We start from the raw sequence: 20,836 nt of genomic DNA, 5'->3' as shown, positions 1-20,836 counted from the left end.
TAAATCTTCCCTGGAATTTTTCACTGTTTTCATCCATTCAAATAAGCCCTATGCCCTATTCTTATACCAAATAATATATACAAGAAAAAAATAAGGTAAGTGAGAGTGCCATACACCTGGAATTGGCAAATTATCACCTGACAACACCTCACGTGCACTCGTTCGCTAATTTTCGCTGTGTTTTTCCCCTTGAAATATGCCGTATAATCTGTTTTCGTAATAAATATACATATAAGGAGGGAAGGGAGAAGCCTAAGTAATATTTACATTCACCTGGAACTACCTAATTTATAATGTATTGTCTAGATTTCCTGCCAATCATTTCACTGCTATACATAGCTGTTTCAAGAGCTAACGTTGGTAGTACTGCATATCCCCTAAGTAGGCCTCTACCCCGGCCCTCTCTTATCAGTTCACTCTCATCTTCCGAAGTGGAGGTACGTCTGTTTCCTCTTGCTGACTTCAGGGACTTTTTCACCCCCATGCAAAGGGCCCTGTGACCTTTACCCCCTACTAAACCTCGTGTGGAAAGAGGTAAAGGGCTGACAATTGATAAAAGAGTGACTAAGATCTTTCTAATGAGTAAAACAGTGCAAGTGGAATTGTAAATAATGTGTAAATAATGTGTAAACAGCAAATGAAAGTAATGAATGTAAATATACGTGAACAATGGAAAATAGTTTTATAAGTTACTTCAAGTAACAGTGCATAACACAGTGTAATTAAAATAGAAATGTAAATAACGTGAATAAAATAGAGAATGTAAATAATAATGTAAATGAGTAGTATTATAAGAATACGAGTATATACCCTAGGAGTAATGAAAGTGAAAGTTTCACTCTAGCATGTCTGAATACTATGAGTTATGAAAGTGAAGATGAAAGTGACATTCACTCTCAATGCTAGTATACAGGACGAGAAAGTGAATGCTACGTATTTTACTGAAAGAAATTGAATCCCTAAAGCGACAATAAACTAATACTACTGAAGGAAACTCATGGATCAAGACTGTACATATATATAAGTGTTATATAGTAATAGAAATATAAAGTGTGAGGGGTTTTATGAATAATAAATGACAGAGTACCAATTGCAAACTAGCGCAAGTGCGACGGTCAGACGCGCTCATAATTTTCATTGCTTTCACAGTGTTTTTTTTTTTTTGGAGTATGGGTCCCAAACTACTTGAAAATCATAGAGTAGTGTTTATAGTGTTAATATCTGGCTGTGGTAATCATATTACGGGTTGTCGGGAAGTGTAAAGTGGAGACTTCATTACCCAACTTCAGAGGTCTCCACAATTCCTATGGTAACAGAAGAAGGCTCAACAAACATTCCAGGAGAAAGCTGAAGGTATGTGCCATAAGCATATGTAATTTTAATATTCTAGGACTAATAACTGATTTTTGGCAAATATTTTTTGAGAGTCTGTCAGAGCCCGAATAACCCCGCGGCACATGCAAAACATCGGTAAACATGCCCGCGGTGTAGGGGTTAACCCGCCCCATCCCGTCAATGTATGGGTACATTGCAACGAATTGCATTTGCCAGTCCCAGCAACGTACCGGTACGTCGTGCAATTGCAAAGTGCATAATTTCGACAATTTTCAAATTTCGCGCTTGATTTGCAGTACGTATCCTCGCATGACCTTCCCCTACCTGCCACCAGGCGGGGACACTTGGCGACCCAGCACGACCCGCGCTAACCCACGGCTCGTCCACTCACCTGGTAGCAACGGTCCTGCTCAGACATGGCTACGAGAGGTCTCTCAGAGGTCGAAATTCAAGCCGCCCTGGATGCCTTTACAGGCGACAGTGATTCCCCACTGGACGACGAAGTTGTTGATAAAGATTATGTGCAGCCAGAGGAGGAGGAAACCAGCAGCAGTGATGAAGAAGTCCCGTCCCCCAGGAAGCGGCAGTATGTGACTTACCATGCTGCTAGGAGGGGCAGCCGGCCAAGAACCCACGTGCAAGATCCTATGCCCAGCCCCAACGTGATGTGGAACCAGATTTCGATGACGAGGACGAGGACGGAGTCGTGGGATGTGCTGCCACATGGTATGGACGTGAGGTAATAACTCTTCATGGCCCAGAGCGCACACCATGTCGGACGAGCAGGTGTGGGCCTAGTATTTTGTTTGGGGAGTTAGGAAGTGCCGTGGAGGGAGTGGGGAGTGAAAGGGAAAGTGCAGGGAGGAGTATGGAAAGTGAGAGTGACATGAGTGAGTCATTGCTCTCCCTAGGTAGTGTGAGGCGGCGGGGTGTATCACGTGGGCGAGTGCGGGTGCGTTCTGTATCACGTGGGGTTGTGATGGAGGGGGAAGGTGGGGAGGAACCACTCCTAAGCACGTCTTATGCTCCCCAATATCCCCTAACACGTGGTCGAGCTAGGGTGCGTGAAAAATCACGTGGTGTTGTCATGGAGGGGGAAGGTGGGGAGGAACCACTCCCCAGCACGTCTTATGCTCCCCAATATTCCCCTACTTCATCCCCACAGCCCCCTAATGTTCCTCAAGGCCGTAAGGGTAAGGGAAAGGGAAAGGGTAAAGGTAGAGGGAAGAGGAGTGACAGTGGGGAAGCCCTCCGCACTCCTTCTCCCCAACCTCCCCCACCAGGATCTCCTCCCCACCCAGACAAAGGCAGTGATGGGGATGATGGGGACGAGGGATTTGTGGGATGGAATTGGGAGGATGGGAGTGATTTTTCTCCCCTCATTCACCCCTTCACTGAGCAGGGGTGCTCTGGCTGCATTGCTCCTGGAATTCACCGTAATTCCACCAGGTTGGATTTTTTCCATCTGTTTTTTAGTGAGGCATTCGTGGAGCAGATTGTTTACCAAACCAACTGTTTTGCAAGCACCCAGAGCCTTGAGGAACAAGGAGTAGGCATTCTATCATATATGATTACCCTGTCTCCCTTTCAGAAATGCTCCTATTTTTTGCCCTGGTCCTTTTGATGGGTATTATACGAAAGAACAGAATTCCGGCTTACTGGACAAGGGACCCTGTTATGTTTACCCCAATATTTGGGCAAGTGATGAGCCGTAATCGGTTTCAACAAATTCCATTTCTATGATGCTCATGATCCTGCAAATGCGAACGACACAGATAAGATGAGGCGAATTAGGTTGATCTTTGATCACCTGAGGCAAACCTTTCGTTCGTCATTTTATCCCTATAGAGACCTCGTCATAGACGAGAGTCTCGTGTTGTGGGGAGGTAATATTTCATTTAGGCAGTATATACCCAGCAAAAGGCACCGTTTTTGGTTCAAGATCTTTGTTATGTGCGACTGTAGGACTGGATACGTGCAAGACATAGTCTTATACACCGGTGCACAGACAGACATATTAGAAGATCAGAGTATTGGACTGTCGGGAGCAGTGGTAAAGACAATGATAGAAGACTACCTTCATCGTGGTCACGTCCTCTACCTGGACAACTGGTACACTAGCCCTCTTCTCGCTCGTTATCTTCACATGCATGAAACGGGAGTCTGTGGAACTGTGAAGGTGAACCGGCATCACATGGCCAAGGTAGGGCGGAAACTTGCCAGGAATGAGGTTGTCTTCTTCAAAGCCAACAACATCCTTGCAACTGTGTGGAACCATAATAGAGAAGTAAGCCTCTTGTCAACGGTTCACCGCCCCTTGATGCACCGTACTAATTCCGTTGATTACCGGAGCGAGAACAGGCGTCACATTTGGAAACCTGAGTGTGTCATGGACTATAACATAAACATGCGCCTGGTGGACCAGTCAGACTCCATGATATCGACGGTAGAGTGTGCCAGGACCACGATGAAGTGGTATAAGAAACTGTTCTTTCACTTGCTAGACATCACTGCTCTGAATTGCCACCACCTTCACGCCATGACAACAGTTCAGGAAACCTTTGAAGGGTTTGTGAGGGAGCTCACAAGAGAGATGTTTGCACGTTATGCTGTTGAAAGGCCCCAACATCGCACCCGCACTGCCCCTATTGCCCAAACTCCCCTGAGAATATCCGGCCGCCATTTCCCCACTCCTATCCCTTCCCAGCCAAACAGACCTAGGCCCCAACGCAAGTGTCACGTGTGTAGCAATTCCCGGGTGAGACTCACCACACAGAGGAAGGACACCCGCTATGAGTGCATCAAGTGTGACGTGGGTCTCTGTATTCACCCATGTTTCAGCGAATATCACATGTTGATGCAATTCTGATATGGTGTGAATGCGAGAGGACGCTGAAACTATGAATTTTATGCGACAAACAGACACTCACTGAAATTATCAGTCATGTTGATCTGCAAATATTAGTATAAAGTGCATACGGGTATAACATAAGTGCAAAAATTGTATGTAAGTGTATAAATATGCTGTAAGTGGAAACATACCTAGCGAGGGTTTTATGATGCAATATTCTGTCGCTCATTGCAATAAACAAGGCCCGTAAATATGTAATTATTATTATTGGAAATGATAACGGGTATAAGTTCAAATTATTGTTAAGTGCTGAAATATATTCTAAGTCAAAATATTCCTAGCGTGTGTATAAAGATGCGATATCCTGACGCTCAGTTGAATGAATAAGGCCCGTAATAATGAAAATAGAAGTCAACAAGTGGGAAAGTGTGTAATATATGTGAAGAATTATAATATAAGTGTTTGCGTATTATGTTGGTCGAAACATTCATTGCGAGGGTATTTTCGTGCGATATTCTGACGCTCACTTGAATAAATAATGCCAGTAAGTATGTACAGTGCAGTATAGGGGTGTAAACGTGTGTAATGTAAGTTGGAAAGTATAATTGGAGTGAATAAATAAAGTAGAAGATGAAACACAAGTGTTTGAGATTGTGCTTGCTATGTGAATATGGGCTAGCATGTCGCTAAACGCCCTTGTAATGAATGTAAATAATTGAAAACATTTACAGTGGTGGAGGAAAGGTTCTATGTAAAGGGAAAAATAATAGGAAAGTGATAAAACAATTGGGTATGTTGAAATACGAGTCATAGCGAGTGCGCTTAGTCAGCCAATGTGTGCTAAACTTATGCTGCATGTCATCATAATGAATGAAAACATCCGAAAACGTTTACAAACAGTTGAAATTGGTAAAATGTCATTGAAACAGAAGTATACAAGTAGATAAAATGATATGTTGACTGATACAAGAAACTTAGCATATATCATGTTACGATTCGGACCTAACTGGCTATGCTCGCGCGATGGTACAATGATTATTTTTCATATATACGTGTCTGAAATCCATTATATTGCTATTGTTATTGTTTATTAGTTCAAATTCAATAAATATAGAGATGTTGAGTGTTGTTTCTCCCAGTATTCCCTACCATAGAAAACGTGAGCGCCTCACACGTCAGTGATAGAATACGATACCTGGCGCGGGGGACCTCACCTGTTCCGACCACTTATAGACCACGTAAGCCCTTTCTTGGTGATTTTCCTTCGTTTCTCAACCAAAGCGGAAGTTTTAGCCAAAATTTTTTTTTTCCAAAATAGCTCGGGACTGGGGGATGTCGGAGGTCCAGAATACCTTGGGATGTGACAGGTTAAATTTGTGAATTGTTTTGGCACACACTATTTCATTCGGTAATGCATTCCAATGATCAATTGCTCTGTTTGGGAAACTGAATTTCCTAACGTCTTTATCACCTCTCTTCTTATGCAGTTTTTTGCAGTGTCCTCTTGCTGATGCTTCCCCATATGTTAAGTACTCATTTATGTCTATTTTCTCCTTCCGTGATATGCATTTATATAGCATTATCATGTCACCTCTTTTCCTTCTCTCCTGTAGTGTTGGTAGATTCAGTTTATTTAGTCTTTCTCGTAGCTTAGATCCCTTAACCCATTTAGTGCCCGGTCATAGATCGCGTTGGAGTTTTATTATGAAATTTGGTACAAATAGTGCCTGTGGGGTCAGGATGGCGAATCAAAAAGAAAAGTTTCAAAATTTTAACCAGAAGTGGGTGAAACGGGTACGTCCTTTAAAGTATGTGTGGGCACTGTCCCTACGGATACCTGTAAATTATGAAACATTACAACAGGCACTGAAAAATTATAAAAAACAATAAAATTCACTTTTAATATTCAATCAATCAATCATTTCCTGTGGCACCCTCGGGGATGCATAGGGCCTCGATGAACTCACACCACCACATCCTATCTTGTGCTAACTCCTCAAGATCTCCCCAACACTCATCTCCAGCTTCCCGTCTCATTGTCCTCACCCACGTCTCTTTTGGCCTTCCTCTACCTCTTCTATTAAGTGCCACCCACCCTGGTGTACCTCGTACTATTCCCTGTCTCCTATACACATGTCCTAGCCACTTCCATCGTGAGAACCTAACATATTCAACGACCGGCTGCACTCCCGTTATTTCTCTAATTCTACTATTTGGTATCCTTTCCCACCACTTAACTCCTAATATTCTTCTAAGTGCTTTGTTTTCAAACACCAAGAATTTATTTTCCATAGTCACTGTGCTGTACCAAGACTCGTGTCCATAAATTAAGATACTCCTAACCATTACCTTATAAAGTTTGATTTTTGTATGCACAGAAAAATTTTTATTATTCCAAATATTTTTAAGCATTCCCATTGCCTGATTAGCCTTCTTTAACCTTTCCTCGAATTCAAAGTTCAAAGAACCATCCTTGGCTAAATAAGTACCTAAATATTTAAACCTATCAACTTGCTTTACAACCATACCTCCAATTACACATTCCTGCGCATTTTCCATATTCATATTGTTTATTTCAGTTTTTCCACAATTAATAACCAAACCCACCTTGCGACCTTCACTCACCAAACAGTCCAACACTCTCTGCATCTCTTCTGGCCCATCACAAATCAAAACTTTATCATCTGCATAATCTAAATCCAAAAGTTTCCTGTTCTCTCCCCAAAGTATACCTGCACCGGTTTCTGTTCCAACGCGTTTCATAATGTAATCAATGACCAATATAAATAGTAAAGGCGATAGAACACCACCTTGAATTACTCCGGACTTGACTTCAAACGAATCAGTCAGACAACCATCAACCATCACTTTACAAAATGTGTCTTCATGCATGTTCATAATGACCCTCACAAACTCCTCTGGTATTCCATAATGTCTCATGATCTTCCCCATAGTCTCTCTCGAAACACTATCAAAAGCCTTTTCAAAATCAACAAAACAAAGACTTAACGGTACTCTCATTTCATTAACTTGCTGCATCAAATGCCTAACTATAAAGATCTGATCATTGCAACCACGTCCCTTTCTAAAACCAGCCTGTTCATCCCTCAGAATACCCTCAACCACCGGCTCCAACCTATTTAACAACACTCTACTGAAAACTTTCAAAGCTATCGGTGACAAAGAGATTCCCCTCCAATTACCACATTCACTCAGGTCTCCCTTCTTCGGAACTCTAACAATTACACCATTCTTCCAAACTGATGGTAGTAACCCCGTCACCCATATCTTATTGAATAGCTTGGTCAAGATCATTATTAATCTATCCCCCTCCACTTTAAACATTTCCGGAAATAAACCATCCTCCCCTGGTGCCTTATTATTCTTTAACTGTTTTACTGCTTTCTCCACTTCTGCAAGCCTCAACTCTCCTGTTTCTATATTTAAATCTTCCTGAGCAGACGGTATATCCTCTTCTGGTGGTATTGGTCTATTAAGAACTGTCTCAAAATGCTCTTTCCATCTATTTTTAATATCTCCATCTTTGGTCAATAAATTTCCTTCCCTGTCTCTAACTGGTATTTCCTTGCGTTTACCTGCATTACCACTCAGTTCTCTAATCGATTCATATGCTATTCTTTGACTCTGTCCATTATTTTTGTTTATTAAGATTTCAGTCTCTGCAACCTTTTCATCCACACATCTTCTTTTATCTGTCCTAGCTAACCTTCTTACTTCTGAATTCAAACTCCAGTACGCAGCTCTTGCTGATTCAATCTCTCGTTCATCAACGCATTGCATCTCACTCCTCAATTTAGCCTCACCTCTCTTTTTTATCATATCCCACGTTTCCTCTAATATCCATTTCTTTCTCCTGAATCTATGTGTCCTTCCAATCGTACATTCAGCAGTCTCATGCAAAACCTTGTTCACATTCTCCCACATCTCATCTACACTTCTCTCCCCCTCTTCCAACGTTTCCAACACCAAAAACCTATTTCTGCATTCTAATCTGAATTCCTCCTTTTCTTCTCCTTCCCATCTAAGCTTTAATATTAATTTGAACTAATCTTAATAACTTTCTGTGAACTTTTTTACCTAGAAAGAAACTTAACCTAACCTAAAAATCGACACATTTACTGTTTTTCATCATTTTTTTTTCATAATATTTCGCCAATCTTCAGGTATTTTTCGTTGCAAATTGCCGCAATTACATGAATACATGTAAACAAAGGTTACTAGAAATGAAAATGCAAGTGGTTTTAGTTATTTTATTTTCACATTTTTGAAACTTCTCATGGAAATAAAGGATCCTTTACTGAGAAGAAAAAAAAAAAATCAAAAGTGACTTGGGCAGCTGGAGTGACCTCAACCTTACTAGTGGCTTGGCTGGTGACTTTGTGGTGGATTTATTGATGGTAGGCCTCAAAACAGTCGGGGTGGAGTCCCACATTGCACCTGCGGCACCTGTACAGAGTCCTTTTCTTGCAGTGGCTACAGACGTTTTCCCTGTCTGGTGTCTTGACCAGGTGTTTGCCGTTGTTCCTTCTGACGTCAGCCAGGGTACTGGGGGATAGGACAGGGAGAATGTGGATGCGGCTGGTGTTGGTTTCCCCACTGGACCATCACTGCCTGATGGTTCATCATTTGGCTCCCCACCTGATTGGGGTCTTTTGGTCCACCATCCTCACCATCATTGTCCTCGTCACTGACAGCTTTATCCTCATCAGGAGGGAAGATGGCAATGTCGGTTGGTTGAGTGGGTGGTTTGTCCTCCAAAATTGAAAGAATTTGTGCCAATGACATTCCAACTGTCCTGAAAATAATGGAAGAAAATACTTTGTTATTTTCAATATTTACAGCATCCTTAATCTATTTGTCAAGTCTATCAGTATTATCTATCAGGTAATATTATACACTTTATGATTCTTTTTCTTCACATTTTATATGCTTACATGTTCATTTCTGTGGTATTTTCACTTATTTTATGATTTTTCTGTTCCATTTGCCTAAAAAAAAAAAATTCCCTATTTTATATGAAATGATGCCAAAAAAAAGTAGCAACATTATAGAAAAGGCTACAGCATGAAATATATACGACTAATGGAATAAAAAACATTAAGAAGTAATTAAAAATGGCTAAATTATACACACACACACACACACACACACACACACACACACACACACACACACACAATATTTTCTGTTTTTCTACTTTTACACCTGTCTCCAGGGACAATGCCCATGCGTACTTTAAAGTGCTTCCAAAAATCAACTTTCGTATAGGGCAAGACTATGCAAATAATTTGTAACTATCTTCTTTCACATACAAAGGTACATCTTTCAAGTTTTTTTAAGACAAAAAAAAAAATTGTGGGTTAATTTAGTACATTTACCTTTTTTTGTAGATGAGATTCTTGCGACCTGAGCCTCCTTCCATCTTCACAGAATGTCTTCACTTTAGTGGCCTGTAGCAGGGGGTTGTCGTCACTACCAATACAATCCATTATACTTATTGGAATGTACGAGTTGTCCTTGTCTATTGAAAAATAATTATCTGCTAATCTTTTTTCAAAACAGAATGAGAGAGATGTTTATGAGGAATACTTTCCACGTCCTTTAAAGTACTCGTGGGCACTAATGGGTTAAGCTTGGTATCCATCTTGTAGCGGCCCTTTGAAACTTTTCAATCTTGTCTATGTGTTTTTTGAGATGAGGACTCCAGACTACTGATGCATACTCCAGGGTTGGCCTGATGAATGATGTTATTATCCTTCTTAGCATGTCTTCATTTATGTATGTGAATGCTATTCTCATATTTGCAAGTAGTGTATACATGTTCCGTACCTTCTCACTGATGTGGTCAGCCGGAGATAGTCTGTTATTGATAATCACACCTAGGTCCTTCTCTCTTTCTAATGTGTATAGGGCTTTATTTCCTAACGTATAATCCCAATCAGGTCTTTTTCCACTTTTACCAAACTTGATTACATGACACTTGTCCACATTGAATTCCCTTTGCCATGTATTACTCCATTCATGAAGTTTATTTAATTCTTCTTGTAGCTTTTTACAAGAGTCTGTGTTACTAATTCTCCTTTCCATTTTTGCATCATCTCCAAACATATTTAGATAGCTTTCATTTCCAGTGTTACTGTCTATATCATTTATATACACTAAAAACATGATTGGTGCCAGGACTGAGCCCTGTGGTACTACACTAGTCACTTCTTTCCATGATGAGTAGTTTCCCCTTAGTAGCCTACTGTTCTCATTTCTCCTTTTATGAGAAAATCTTGCATCCAACAAAACAGTTTGCCTCGAATTCTTTCTTGATGGTACAGTTTCCCTAAAAGTCTTTGATGTGGTACTGTGTCAAATGCTTTCTTGAAATCTAAATAGATACTGTCCACCCATCCTTCTCTTTCCTGTATTGTGTCTGTTACTCTGTCATAGTAGCTCAACAGATTAGTAACACATGATTTTCCTTTTCTGAAACCAAACTGTCTTTCTGTTATATTGTGTTCTTCAAGATGATTTACCCAAGCTATTCTTAGAGCTTTTCTAATACCTTGCTTACAACACTGGTCAGTGATACTGGTCGGTAGTTGAGTGGATTTTGTCTATTCCCTTTCTTGAATAAGGAGACAATATTTGGTTTCTTCCAAATATCAGGTAGTTTACCTTGACTTAAGGGTTTCTTGAAAATTAAAAATAATGGTTTACTTAACTCCTTTGCACATTCTCGTAGCACCCATGAAATTTCATCAGGACCACTTGCTTTTCCTCTGTCTGATTTACTTAACTCCTCCTGTATTACTTTTTCTGCTATTTGTATATCTGGTAGTATGTGTGGGCATGCATGTTCCACATAGTCCCTCCCAAATTTTTTTTCTTCTGTAGAAACTGATTGGAAATTCTTATTTAGTGCTTCACAAATATCTTTCTCTTGTGTATAGGTGATTCCCTCGTCCGTAATGGATTGTATTTTATCTTTTACTTTGGTTTTGCTTCTGATGTAGCTGTAAAATACCTTCTGTTGATCACTACTTCTATTTATGACATCCTCCTCAAACTGTTTTTAGGCTTCCCTCCTTATTCTTGTATAATCGTTTCTTGCCTGTTTGTAATTATTATATGCCCTTTCACTATTGTGTCTTCTGTATCTACTCCCAACAAATCTCTTCTTTCTTTTGATTTTTTACATTCTGTATTGAACCATTTCTGTATTTTCTTATCTGCTTCTTTGTGCTGTGGGATGTACTTCTGGACTTCTATTTCATAAAATTCACAGAATTTTTTATATACAGCATTTAAATCTTGTCCTCTAAGCTCATTCTCCCAATCAGCTTCCAAGAAATAATTCTTTTGGTCATGATAATTTCCCTTTTTATAGTTTTGACTCTTTTTGTAACTTTCATTGCTGTTAACTATGTCATAAGCTATCTTGAAGTTGCAATTTAGTACAGCATGATAGTTTTTGCCGAATGGAGGGTGATGTATTAAACTGTCAATATCATTTTCTTGCCTAGTAAATATGAGATCTAGCACTGAAGGTACATTGAGTCCTCTTTTTCTGGTGGTTTCCCTCATAAGTTGCGTTAGGAAAAACTCTTGCACAAGATCCAGGAGCTTTTCGTCCCAACAGCTTTCTTGGCTAATTATATCTAGAGTATTCCAATTTATATTTGTATTAAAATCTCCAGTTAGTATAATTCTTTCCGATTTCTCTTCCATTTTATGTAGTAATGCTCTTAAACTCTGAATTGTACTCTCTGCCAGGTCCTTATATTCATCTCTTTCCCATGTGTTTGATCTGGGTGGCATGTACATATTGGCTACAATTATTTTCCCTTCAGATGTGTTGATCTCTACTGCAATCAGCTCTACTTGTGAGGGTATATCTAGTTTTATTTCATTGACTTTTAGATTTTTCTTAGTTAATATTATAATTCCTCCTCCTTTTTTTAAGTTTCTATCTCTTCTCCATATATTATATTCCTCTAAGTTTAGTATGTCATTTGATATCCTTGGTGTTAATTTTGTTTCAGTTAGGCATATTATATGTGGTTCATTATCTCTGACATAATCATTCATCTCTATTAATTTTGATACCATTCCATCCACATATGAGTACATCAACTTTATCATCTTGTTAATATACTTGTCATGACATGGTTCTACTACCTTCCTCGTTTTTATTCCCTCCTGCTTATGTACCACTTTCGTACCTGCAATCCTATTACTTTGTAAAAAAAAAATGTGTTCTTCTCCTCCTCTGATCTTCCCTCATTTTTTGTTTTTGCTTCCTCCCTTCTCTCTTTCACTAGTTCCAGTTCCTCTTGTGTTAGGCATCTTTTTATCCATACATTTTTGAACTTCTCTTTTTCCATAAGATTCTTTGCATTTTTTAGTATCTCCTCCAAAGTGTTTACACTCTGGAAAGTCACCTTTAGAGGTCTTGACTTGCTTTTCTCGTATTTCCCTAACCTTTTGTGTTCCTCTATGTCTTTACTACAGATTTCCTCTGATACTTCTTTCAATAAACTCATTACATTTGTCATCTCCTTTTTGTCTCTTGAGATCTTATTTTTTACTTCTTCCTCTTCTATACCAGTGATTACTATAGATTTGTTGATATCTACTGAATCTCTGACTAACTTTGGATTGTTTTGGATTATTCTTTTCACTTCCTTTTTAATGCTTTTTTCTTCCACCCTTGTTTCTAAGTCATTCTTTACTTTCACCATTTCAGCATTCGTGGTCTCCACATCATTTTTATAGCTTCGCACAGTTTCATTCACCTGTGTTATCTTCTCCTCAATATCACTGCTCTGGTCTATCAGATTGCTTACTTGCCTAATTGTCTCTATATCATTTTTGAACTCTTCTATAATACTCTCGTGGTTGACTACTGTACTTGCCATTTCACTCATTTTCCTCCTAATTGTACTCAGTTCCAATGTTAGTTCACTGATAGTTGTGTCTTTCTTGTTGACCTCCCTTCCTAGTTTTTCTATTTCTTCCTTTTGCAAGTGCATCTGCTTCTTTATTTCATCAATCTCATTTTGAAAGGCCATTTCCAGTTTGTGTACACGTTCAACCAGTCTACTGTGAGTCTCCATTTCAACCAGTTCTTGGTAGAAATCATCATCTCGCTTTGTACCTTTATCCCTTTTCTTTTCCAAATTTGCTTTACTAAAGTATGTGTCCATTTTGCAATACTAAAAGCACAAAGTACTTACTGTACATTCCCTGGGTCAGTTGTAGTCTAAACAAACAATCAGCTGACTGAGCGCATTCTTTCGATATTCGGTTCCCTTTTCTGTTTGAACAAGTCTTGTTTAAACATTTTCTTTTTTTTTTTAATAATAAAAAAACATTTAGTCTAACCTGGTACAGAGCTTGACTCATATAAAGATACTAATTTAGGTAATGCCACTGGCCGTGCTGGCTCGGTATGGAGCGCTGTCGGCCACGTCTGCACTCTTTGGTGTCTCCCGTGTGTGTGTGTGTGTGTGTGTGTGTGCGTGTGCGCGCGCGCTCCTACGCTCCTCATGGAGCAATGTAGGATTGGATGATGGATGTATGGATGTGTATGTGTATGTGTGTGTGAAAGAGAGAGAGAGAGAGAGAGAGAGAGAGAGAGAGGGAGGACAATGTTAAACATATTGTGCAAAAGAATAAAGAATTAATGAATTTTAACCAAATATTTGTAATGGTCTTGTTTGTTTGTTTGTTTGTGTGTGTGTGTGTGTGTGTGTTTAGGAATTATCAGTCTTTCAACTATAAATTCAAATGTTTGTACACCAACAAAAACCCGAAGTATGTCGTATACCGGTGCAGGGAAAAATCGCATGTAATGCATGACCATATATTAAACAAATTCTTAATCAGACAATAGATTTTACTATATGCCTTACATTTTACTGGAACTCTGCGCCTCGCAACCCACTATAAAATATCTAATTTCAGTGTCGGTTACATAGGGGGTAAGCTAAATAATTTAGCACTTTTTAAATCAAAGAATTGGAAATGACCTACCATTCTGTAACACTACATGCAGGTCGGAAAGGTTCGGGCCATATTAAACACGTAATAAATTTTACATATTGACTTAAAGATAGATCTTAAATACCAAAACGACTTGCATTTAGCCTCTTTGAGCAAATTCGTGCAAGGTTAATAGAACTTCTAATGAAAAATTGTGGGGATGACTCCGGTCTAGCCGGTGTAAGTCTACACCACCCAATTCCATCATTTTCTGCAAGTATTGTACAGTCAAACACAAGTATCTTCCCAAAATTTGACGAATACATAGCGGAAAAGTCGAACCATCAGAGAAACGCACTGGTAGAGACTGGGTTTTTATTGTATTTCGCCAGTTGTCAATTTTCTTCAGACGGACCTGGGAAGATACTTGTTTCTCTGACTGTACTTTGCCAGTAGCGCCGAATCCATCATTTCGACCTCCAGGGCGGGTGACTATCTCGTATCGTTAATTCTTATGACCTAGCAATTACGGTATTTAGCCTCCTCAGTACGAGAACGTCTTTAAATAACTTCTTGCTGCCACCAGATCACAATTAGTTGAAAAGACAGATCCTCTTTAGACTGACGAATCTACTCAAGGCTGACTACAATCGTCAAGATGTTGAAAAAGAACAACTTAAACAGACATAATTGTACTGAGAAAATTAGAATATATGTATACTCAGTAAATCACTAATTCTTTCTTAATGTTATTCTTGCAGGGAATGTTTTTGTTGCTGGTGGGAGGATGGATCGCCAGCTTTCTCGTGCTTTTCGTGGAGATATGCTTTCCAATAACTCTCCAAGGCTGTAATCTAAACGAAGACCATATCTCATTCTAATTTAATGCTCGTCAATCCAGTAATGAACGAACAATACATACCTGTGCAGCTGGCTCAGTTAATGGCATAAATTGGTCAGGACAATGAATCCAGCATGGCATGATGGTATCTGTTGGCAAATGCAGCCATGCTATGTGCTTGGAAATTTTTTTTTTTTTTTACAAAGATATAACCCTGTACTCACATTAATCGTGAATTTAGTTAGTCAACTGCATCTGATCTTAACACAAATGTCCTTATGTCACTGATGAGAGAATATGACGTTGATCCAAGATGTTTCAAGGAAGGCAACACCCCACACTGGAACAAACTGATAAACTGTACTTTAAATACTTGAAATACATATATGAACTAAGGATTTTGAAATGAATGGGCTGAAGTTATCAAACCCTATAATACGCACACAGTGTCAGTTTAGATGAACTGCAGCATTTGGCATCTGCGAATGGAAATATAAATGTATGTTTGTAATTGAATGGGATGTATAATGTCTACTGCTTACACTGGAAAGCAGCTATGGGTGCCCTGCAATGAGATCATTATTAATGCAAATGTCAAATCATGAATAATACAAAGAAACAGTGGGTACTTTTAACAATCAGATTTAAAATTTAATTACTAAAAAACAAGACATACAAAAGTAACTCGACCAAAGCAAAAGGTAAATGATAATTAGGAATGGTTTTACAAAACCAAAGGGCAGACTCACACAATTTGTGATGAGAACATGTGGAACATGTGGCGCTATTATACTGTAGTGTCCAAGTAATTTCATTTTGATGGTTCAGCGTCCTTATCTGTTATTATATTCCATAATATCTGTGCAACTAACGAATACAAAGTATATTATTAATAAAAAATGGCTATTATTATCCCTAAACAGAGATATATACAGTACAGTTTGAGAAATTTCCGCGCAGGACACTGTGTAGATGGCAGCAGCAGCGACAAACAGAAATGATCTGGTAACAGTGCTGGGGGTGAAGCAGGGGGTGGGAGTTGCGGGGAAGGCGAGTGATGGGGGAGAGTAGAGGTGGTGGTGCGGGTAAGTGAGTGTTAGGGAGAGGTTAATAGCCATTTATTGTGTTAACAAACTCAGCGTAGATAATCATTCCAATACGATTTTTCTATTAATAATAAAAGATTGTGGCAACAAGCTGCTAATGATGGTTCAGTAGTTGATGGAATAAGTTGAATACCTAAGCAAACAGGTATCGCCAATACGTAACCTTGTCCTTCGCCTCCGTCATTCCGTCCCCTCATCAGAAAGCTTTCTATTGTTGACCGAGATTTTACTAATATTTAGAACTGATTTTAGCTGCTTCTCATGCAAGTTGCTTAACAAAGATACTGTAACTTTCATTGCAAATTGTATTAAATACCGAATCTAACATCCTGTAATAGTCCATTTTATATTTGTATAATTCAACTACTGTTATCTTAAGACCAAACGCTGGCAGAATAAGGAAAACAGATCCTATAGACTGACGGCTTAATTTGTTTCCTTTCATAGTCGTATAGGCACTTACTGATGGATGGGCCTGGCCTTCATACCAGACTATAAATTTAAGCATACTCTAGTCAACACTTTCTTACGGCCAATCTCTCATATCTTAATAGGCCTATATAACTTTATGCTAATGTGCATACGTGCGTGATTATACGAGTATTAAACGTGCATAATTCTCTCTCTCTCTCTCTCTCTCTCTCTCTCTCTCTCTGACACTCGCAGATTACCGTACATACAGACTCAATGGTAACCTTTCGGTTGGCAGGAATAAGATACAGTCAGTCTATTTTTCAGTTGTCTTCTAAAGTGAATACGGACATAATGTCGCTATTAAAGATGGTAATATATTTGACAATATACACAGGACACTCACACAAAATTACCTGCTTTCTGTAAGACTTGCATTGCTACAAATTGTGCATGCACCTAACGTTTTTCCGAAATTTTCGTAATATAATATCTACAAATGTGCTAGCAGTAGAAGTCGCACCGTCCACACAATTGTTCTAACCACACACACACACACACACACACACACACAAATGGCGTAGTGATAATGCTTTCGCCTGCCGTGTAGTAATACGGGGGTGCGCGCCGGATCGGGTGCGAAAAGTTTCACTAACGAAGTGGGAGGTTACTGTTCCCCTTGAGGGAGGGAATGGTTGTGTGCGTGTGTGAAGGTCACAGCCTTGTCCTTGATCGGACTATATGAGCTCTCAGCTCTCTTCCTGGATGGTAATGAGCCGTGTTATCCTGATCGGCCAGGTCAATTACACACACTCACCCAAACGCATTAAATTTTGGCAGGCAGTTTTCCTCTCCGCCCACTCCTCCCCCCCCCCCACACAGAGATAATCATACAACTCAAAGTTGAGGAGAATATAGCTGAATAATAATTCTTTTTGGGAATTAGGTCGAAGAAGGACTTATTTGTCCCATTACATTTAAACAAGAAGTGTTTCTCAACCCAGCTATTCTGTTCTACTGAATTTCTGATAAACCTTCATGCATCAGTCTAGTACTATGCGTTCTAACATTTGTCTGGATAAACAAATATTATTAAGTGAACCAAAAGCAAAAAACGTCACTGATAGAATGCGTCAAAACCAATGACTATATTGGGTTAGCACTCGGTTGGCAATGTTCTTGTAAACCAGTGCTTTTCAAACTGGGGGACGCGCCCCCCTTTGGGGTAAGTGAGGTAGATGGAGGAATGACCTGAGGCCATCTTCCAAAAATTGCTATTATAGTGCTGTATGGTGCAGAAGATTGGGCGTTGAGGAAGAATTAAGAGAAACAGCTGGAGAGAACAGAGATGAGGATGCTGCGATGGCTGATGGGAGTGTCACAGAGAGAGGAGGAGGAATGATGGAATGATGACATCAGAGCAGAGGCAGGAGTTGTGTCAGTTGTGGAGAAGACAAGAGAGGCACATTTGAGGTGGTATGAGCATGTGACCAGGATGAAGTTGATCCTGTGAAGGTGGCATGGAGAAGTCAGGTGGAAGGGAGAAGAACGAGGGGAAGACAATGGATTAGGTAGAGAGATGGAACTGAAAGAAATGAGGCAGTTAGGCCTGGAGGAAGAGGACGCAGCGGACAGAAGTTACTGACGACAACATGTAAGAGTGGCCGACCCCACCAGGGACTAAGACAACCAATATATATATATATATATATATATATATATATATATATATATATATATATATAGTGTGTGTGTGTGTGTGTGTGTGTGTGTCACAGGCCATGCATGAGTCTCAGACTCTGGTGAGTCAAGTGGTGATACACGAATCCATCCCATTCAGCTGCTGTCTACAGACCTTCAAGTCACGGCCTTCCCAACCACAGCCAATTAAGCAGTATGTAATTCACTATGATCTGAGGGATATTATGACTTTAAATATTATTGCAGGTTGAAGAAGCTATGTCATAAAGACTTTGTAGTTACTTGTAGAGAAGTATATTTTTGACCTGTGGTCGAGCAGCTTTTATATCTTGTAGTAGTTTCCCCACCAGATGTCATGTAGTGACGGGAGAGGTAAAGAATAGTATGGGACTATTTTTATTTGTCTTGGAAATATTAAACAGGTCTCTCCCATGGGAAGAGTATAAGTCCCGGGTAGCTACCTCCCTGTCTCGCTATCTCTCTCTCTTTCTATTCTAAGGCTAATCTCCGTCTCGACCTCTCTCTAGGGTCGCTGGTCTCCTTCTACCCTCTCTTTCCTAAAATCTGGTGTAGCAGGGGTGTGTCACGTGTGTTCCTCGTGGATCTTTGTTCACGAGAGGACTGCTGACAGCTAACTGCATCATCTCCTTACTGGCCGCCGTCTTCAGCTTTCCTCAGTGTTAAGAGGGTGTAAGCATGTTTAGTACTGCTCGATTCTCGCAGACACAACACCTTCTCATCATTTGACTTCCTGCCTCTATCTGTCTCTCTATCTATTTATTTATCTATCTATCTATTATGTAGTCCTATATTTGCTCGGCCGCGCGAAAATGGCGTACCATCGACATTTAATAGTTATAACATATTAATACATACTACATACACATTATAATGAACTTATAAGCTAATTAAGTGAAATACATAATATTGTAAAGTAACATAATTGTATGAATATTGTATACATATATTATTCATAGTAAATAGTGATTATTCAGTAATATTACATTTTAAATAAGTTGTATACATATTTGAATAAATGCATTAAAGTAAATTATTTAACTGTAATACAGTATGTACTTGGGATATTATAGTGAAATGCATACATGCAAGAATAAAAATAGTTTAAAATTAAGATTACTGTAAGAGTTATTAATATTTCATTCAAAGATAATGGTACTGGTCTGTCATATATGGGTCATTCTTCTTTGTATTATTATTATTATTTTTTTTTATTTATTTATTTATTTTTTATATATATATATATATAATTAATACTTTATACAAAATATATACACTTCATTCAGGGTGGTTAACTGTGATGTTAACTCTCCCCCCACTAAGCAATGACTCCAAATTAGCAATTCTTGCATGCATTCTGTGCATTGCCAACAGCAATATTGCAACTACAATGCAGATGATTATAAAGACAGAAGGTGCTTGGCTATACACATAATATGGGTTGAACATACTCAAACTCAAATCTTCCCAGGGCTTCATTGTTTCATTGATCAGCTGCATAGTTTCAAACTTAGGTGAAGTCAGCTTAATACTTGTGCTCATGTTTAAGTTCATATTAGGCAGTGGGTGGAAATGTTTGTGTGTATGGTTGATAATGGCGTAGTGATTGATGGTGGAAAAAGTAGACATGGATGGTGTAAATACCGCACAGTAGTCTGGTGCTATGTATAATCCTGAGGCTGATGTATGAGATGGTGGTATATCTGGACAGACTATGTAAACTGATGTGTTATGAGGGAAATAAAACTGCGAGTGTCCAATGCGTTGATGGTGTACAAGTTTATCTGGAGCAAAAGTGAAGTTGCAATGATGATGAATATTGTTATTGCTGATGATAGCCATTTCACAAGGGACCGTATCAGTAGGCTGAAACGTGAAAATGTACGCAGGACAAAGATGAACAGCATGTAAGGATAGCGGCACTTTCGCTCAATCGTTGACTCACTTGCGAAAGTGACAGTGTCTCGTCTCTTGGAGACCATGATGAGTTCGGTGTCTGTGTTGATGTTGATGATGACCAAAGTGTTGTTGTTTCTATAGGGGAAGGGGTGTATTTGGTATACTGTGAACAGGTCTTCCGTGATGAATGGTACATGAACTATCACTGATGTTGGTGTTAGTGTTGCTTCTAAGCATACGGGTAATATTGCATAAATTCCCTACTGCGGAACAATGGCTTCAATTTATGTTTATGTATGCCTTGACTAACTATCTGACGTAGCTCATGAACTGGGAGTAAGTCATTTGTGATCTTGCCATCACCAGCATTCGAAATTCCTTGCATAAGTGCCCTGAAATGATCTCTAGTGTTCTCTAATTGTAGTAGAATCGTGTCAATATGTTCTGTGATGATGGAGAAGTGCTGGAAAAGAGTAACGTTGCCCTCTAAGTCATTTATTTTATCTACACTCTCGAGAGCTACGTTTTCTGCTTGTTTCAGATTTTTCACAATTGTCTTCATTGCCGAGTTCTGTCCTGTGATGAATTTATCTTGGTATGTTAGTACCTGAGCTATCTTATTAAATTTGTTGTTTATTTCTTTAAGGTCATCCTCTGTAGCCAATCCAAAGATGTTCC

General features: G+C 39.3%; 1 protein-coding gene across 1 annotated transcript in view; it reads left to right on the top strand.

The window, feature by feature from the left end:
• LOC145402641 (glutamate receptor 3-like) overlaps window positions 1-15,140 on the top strand; it is a 30,576-nt gene extending 15,436 nt beyond the window's left edge. The window contains exon 8 of the mRNA XM_080274632.1: window positions 14,944-15,140. Within this exon, the coding sequence (XP_080130758.1) occupies window positions 14,944-15,063 (120 nt within the window). The 3' untranslated portion in view covers window positions 15,064-15,140. The remainder of the gene's footprint in view (window positions 1-14,943) is intronic.
• Window positions 15,141-20,836: the final 5,696 nt, after the last annotated feature.

The sequence above is a fragment of the Coenobita brevimanus genome, chromosome 58, assembly GCF_032717465.1.
Source record: "Coenobita brevimanus isolate Jiangsu-jjx chromosome 58, ASM3271746v2, whole genome shotgun sequence".
NCBI classification, from domain to species: Eukaryota; Metazoa; Arthropoda; class Malacostraca; order Decapoda; family Coenobitidae; genus Coenobita; species Coenobita brevimanus.
This window is presented reverse-complemented; position numbering and strand designations above follow the sequence as displayed.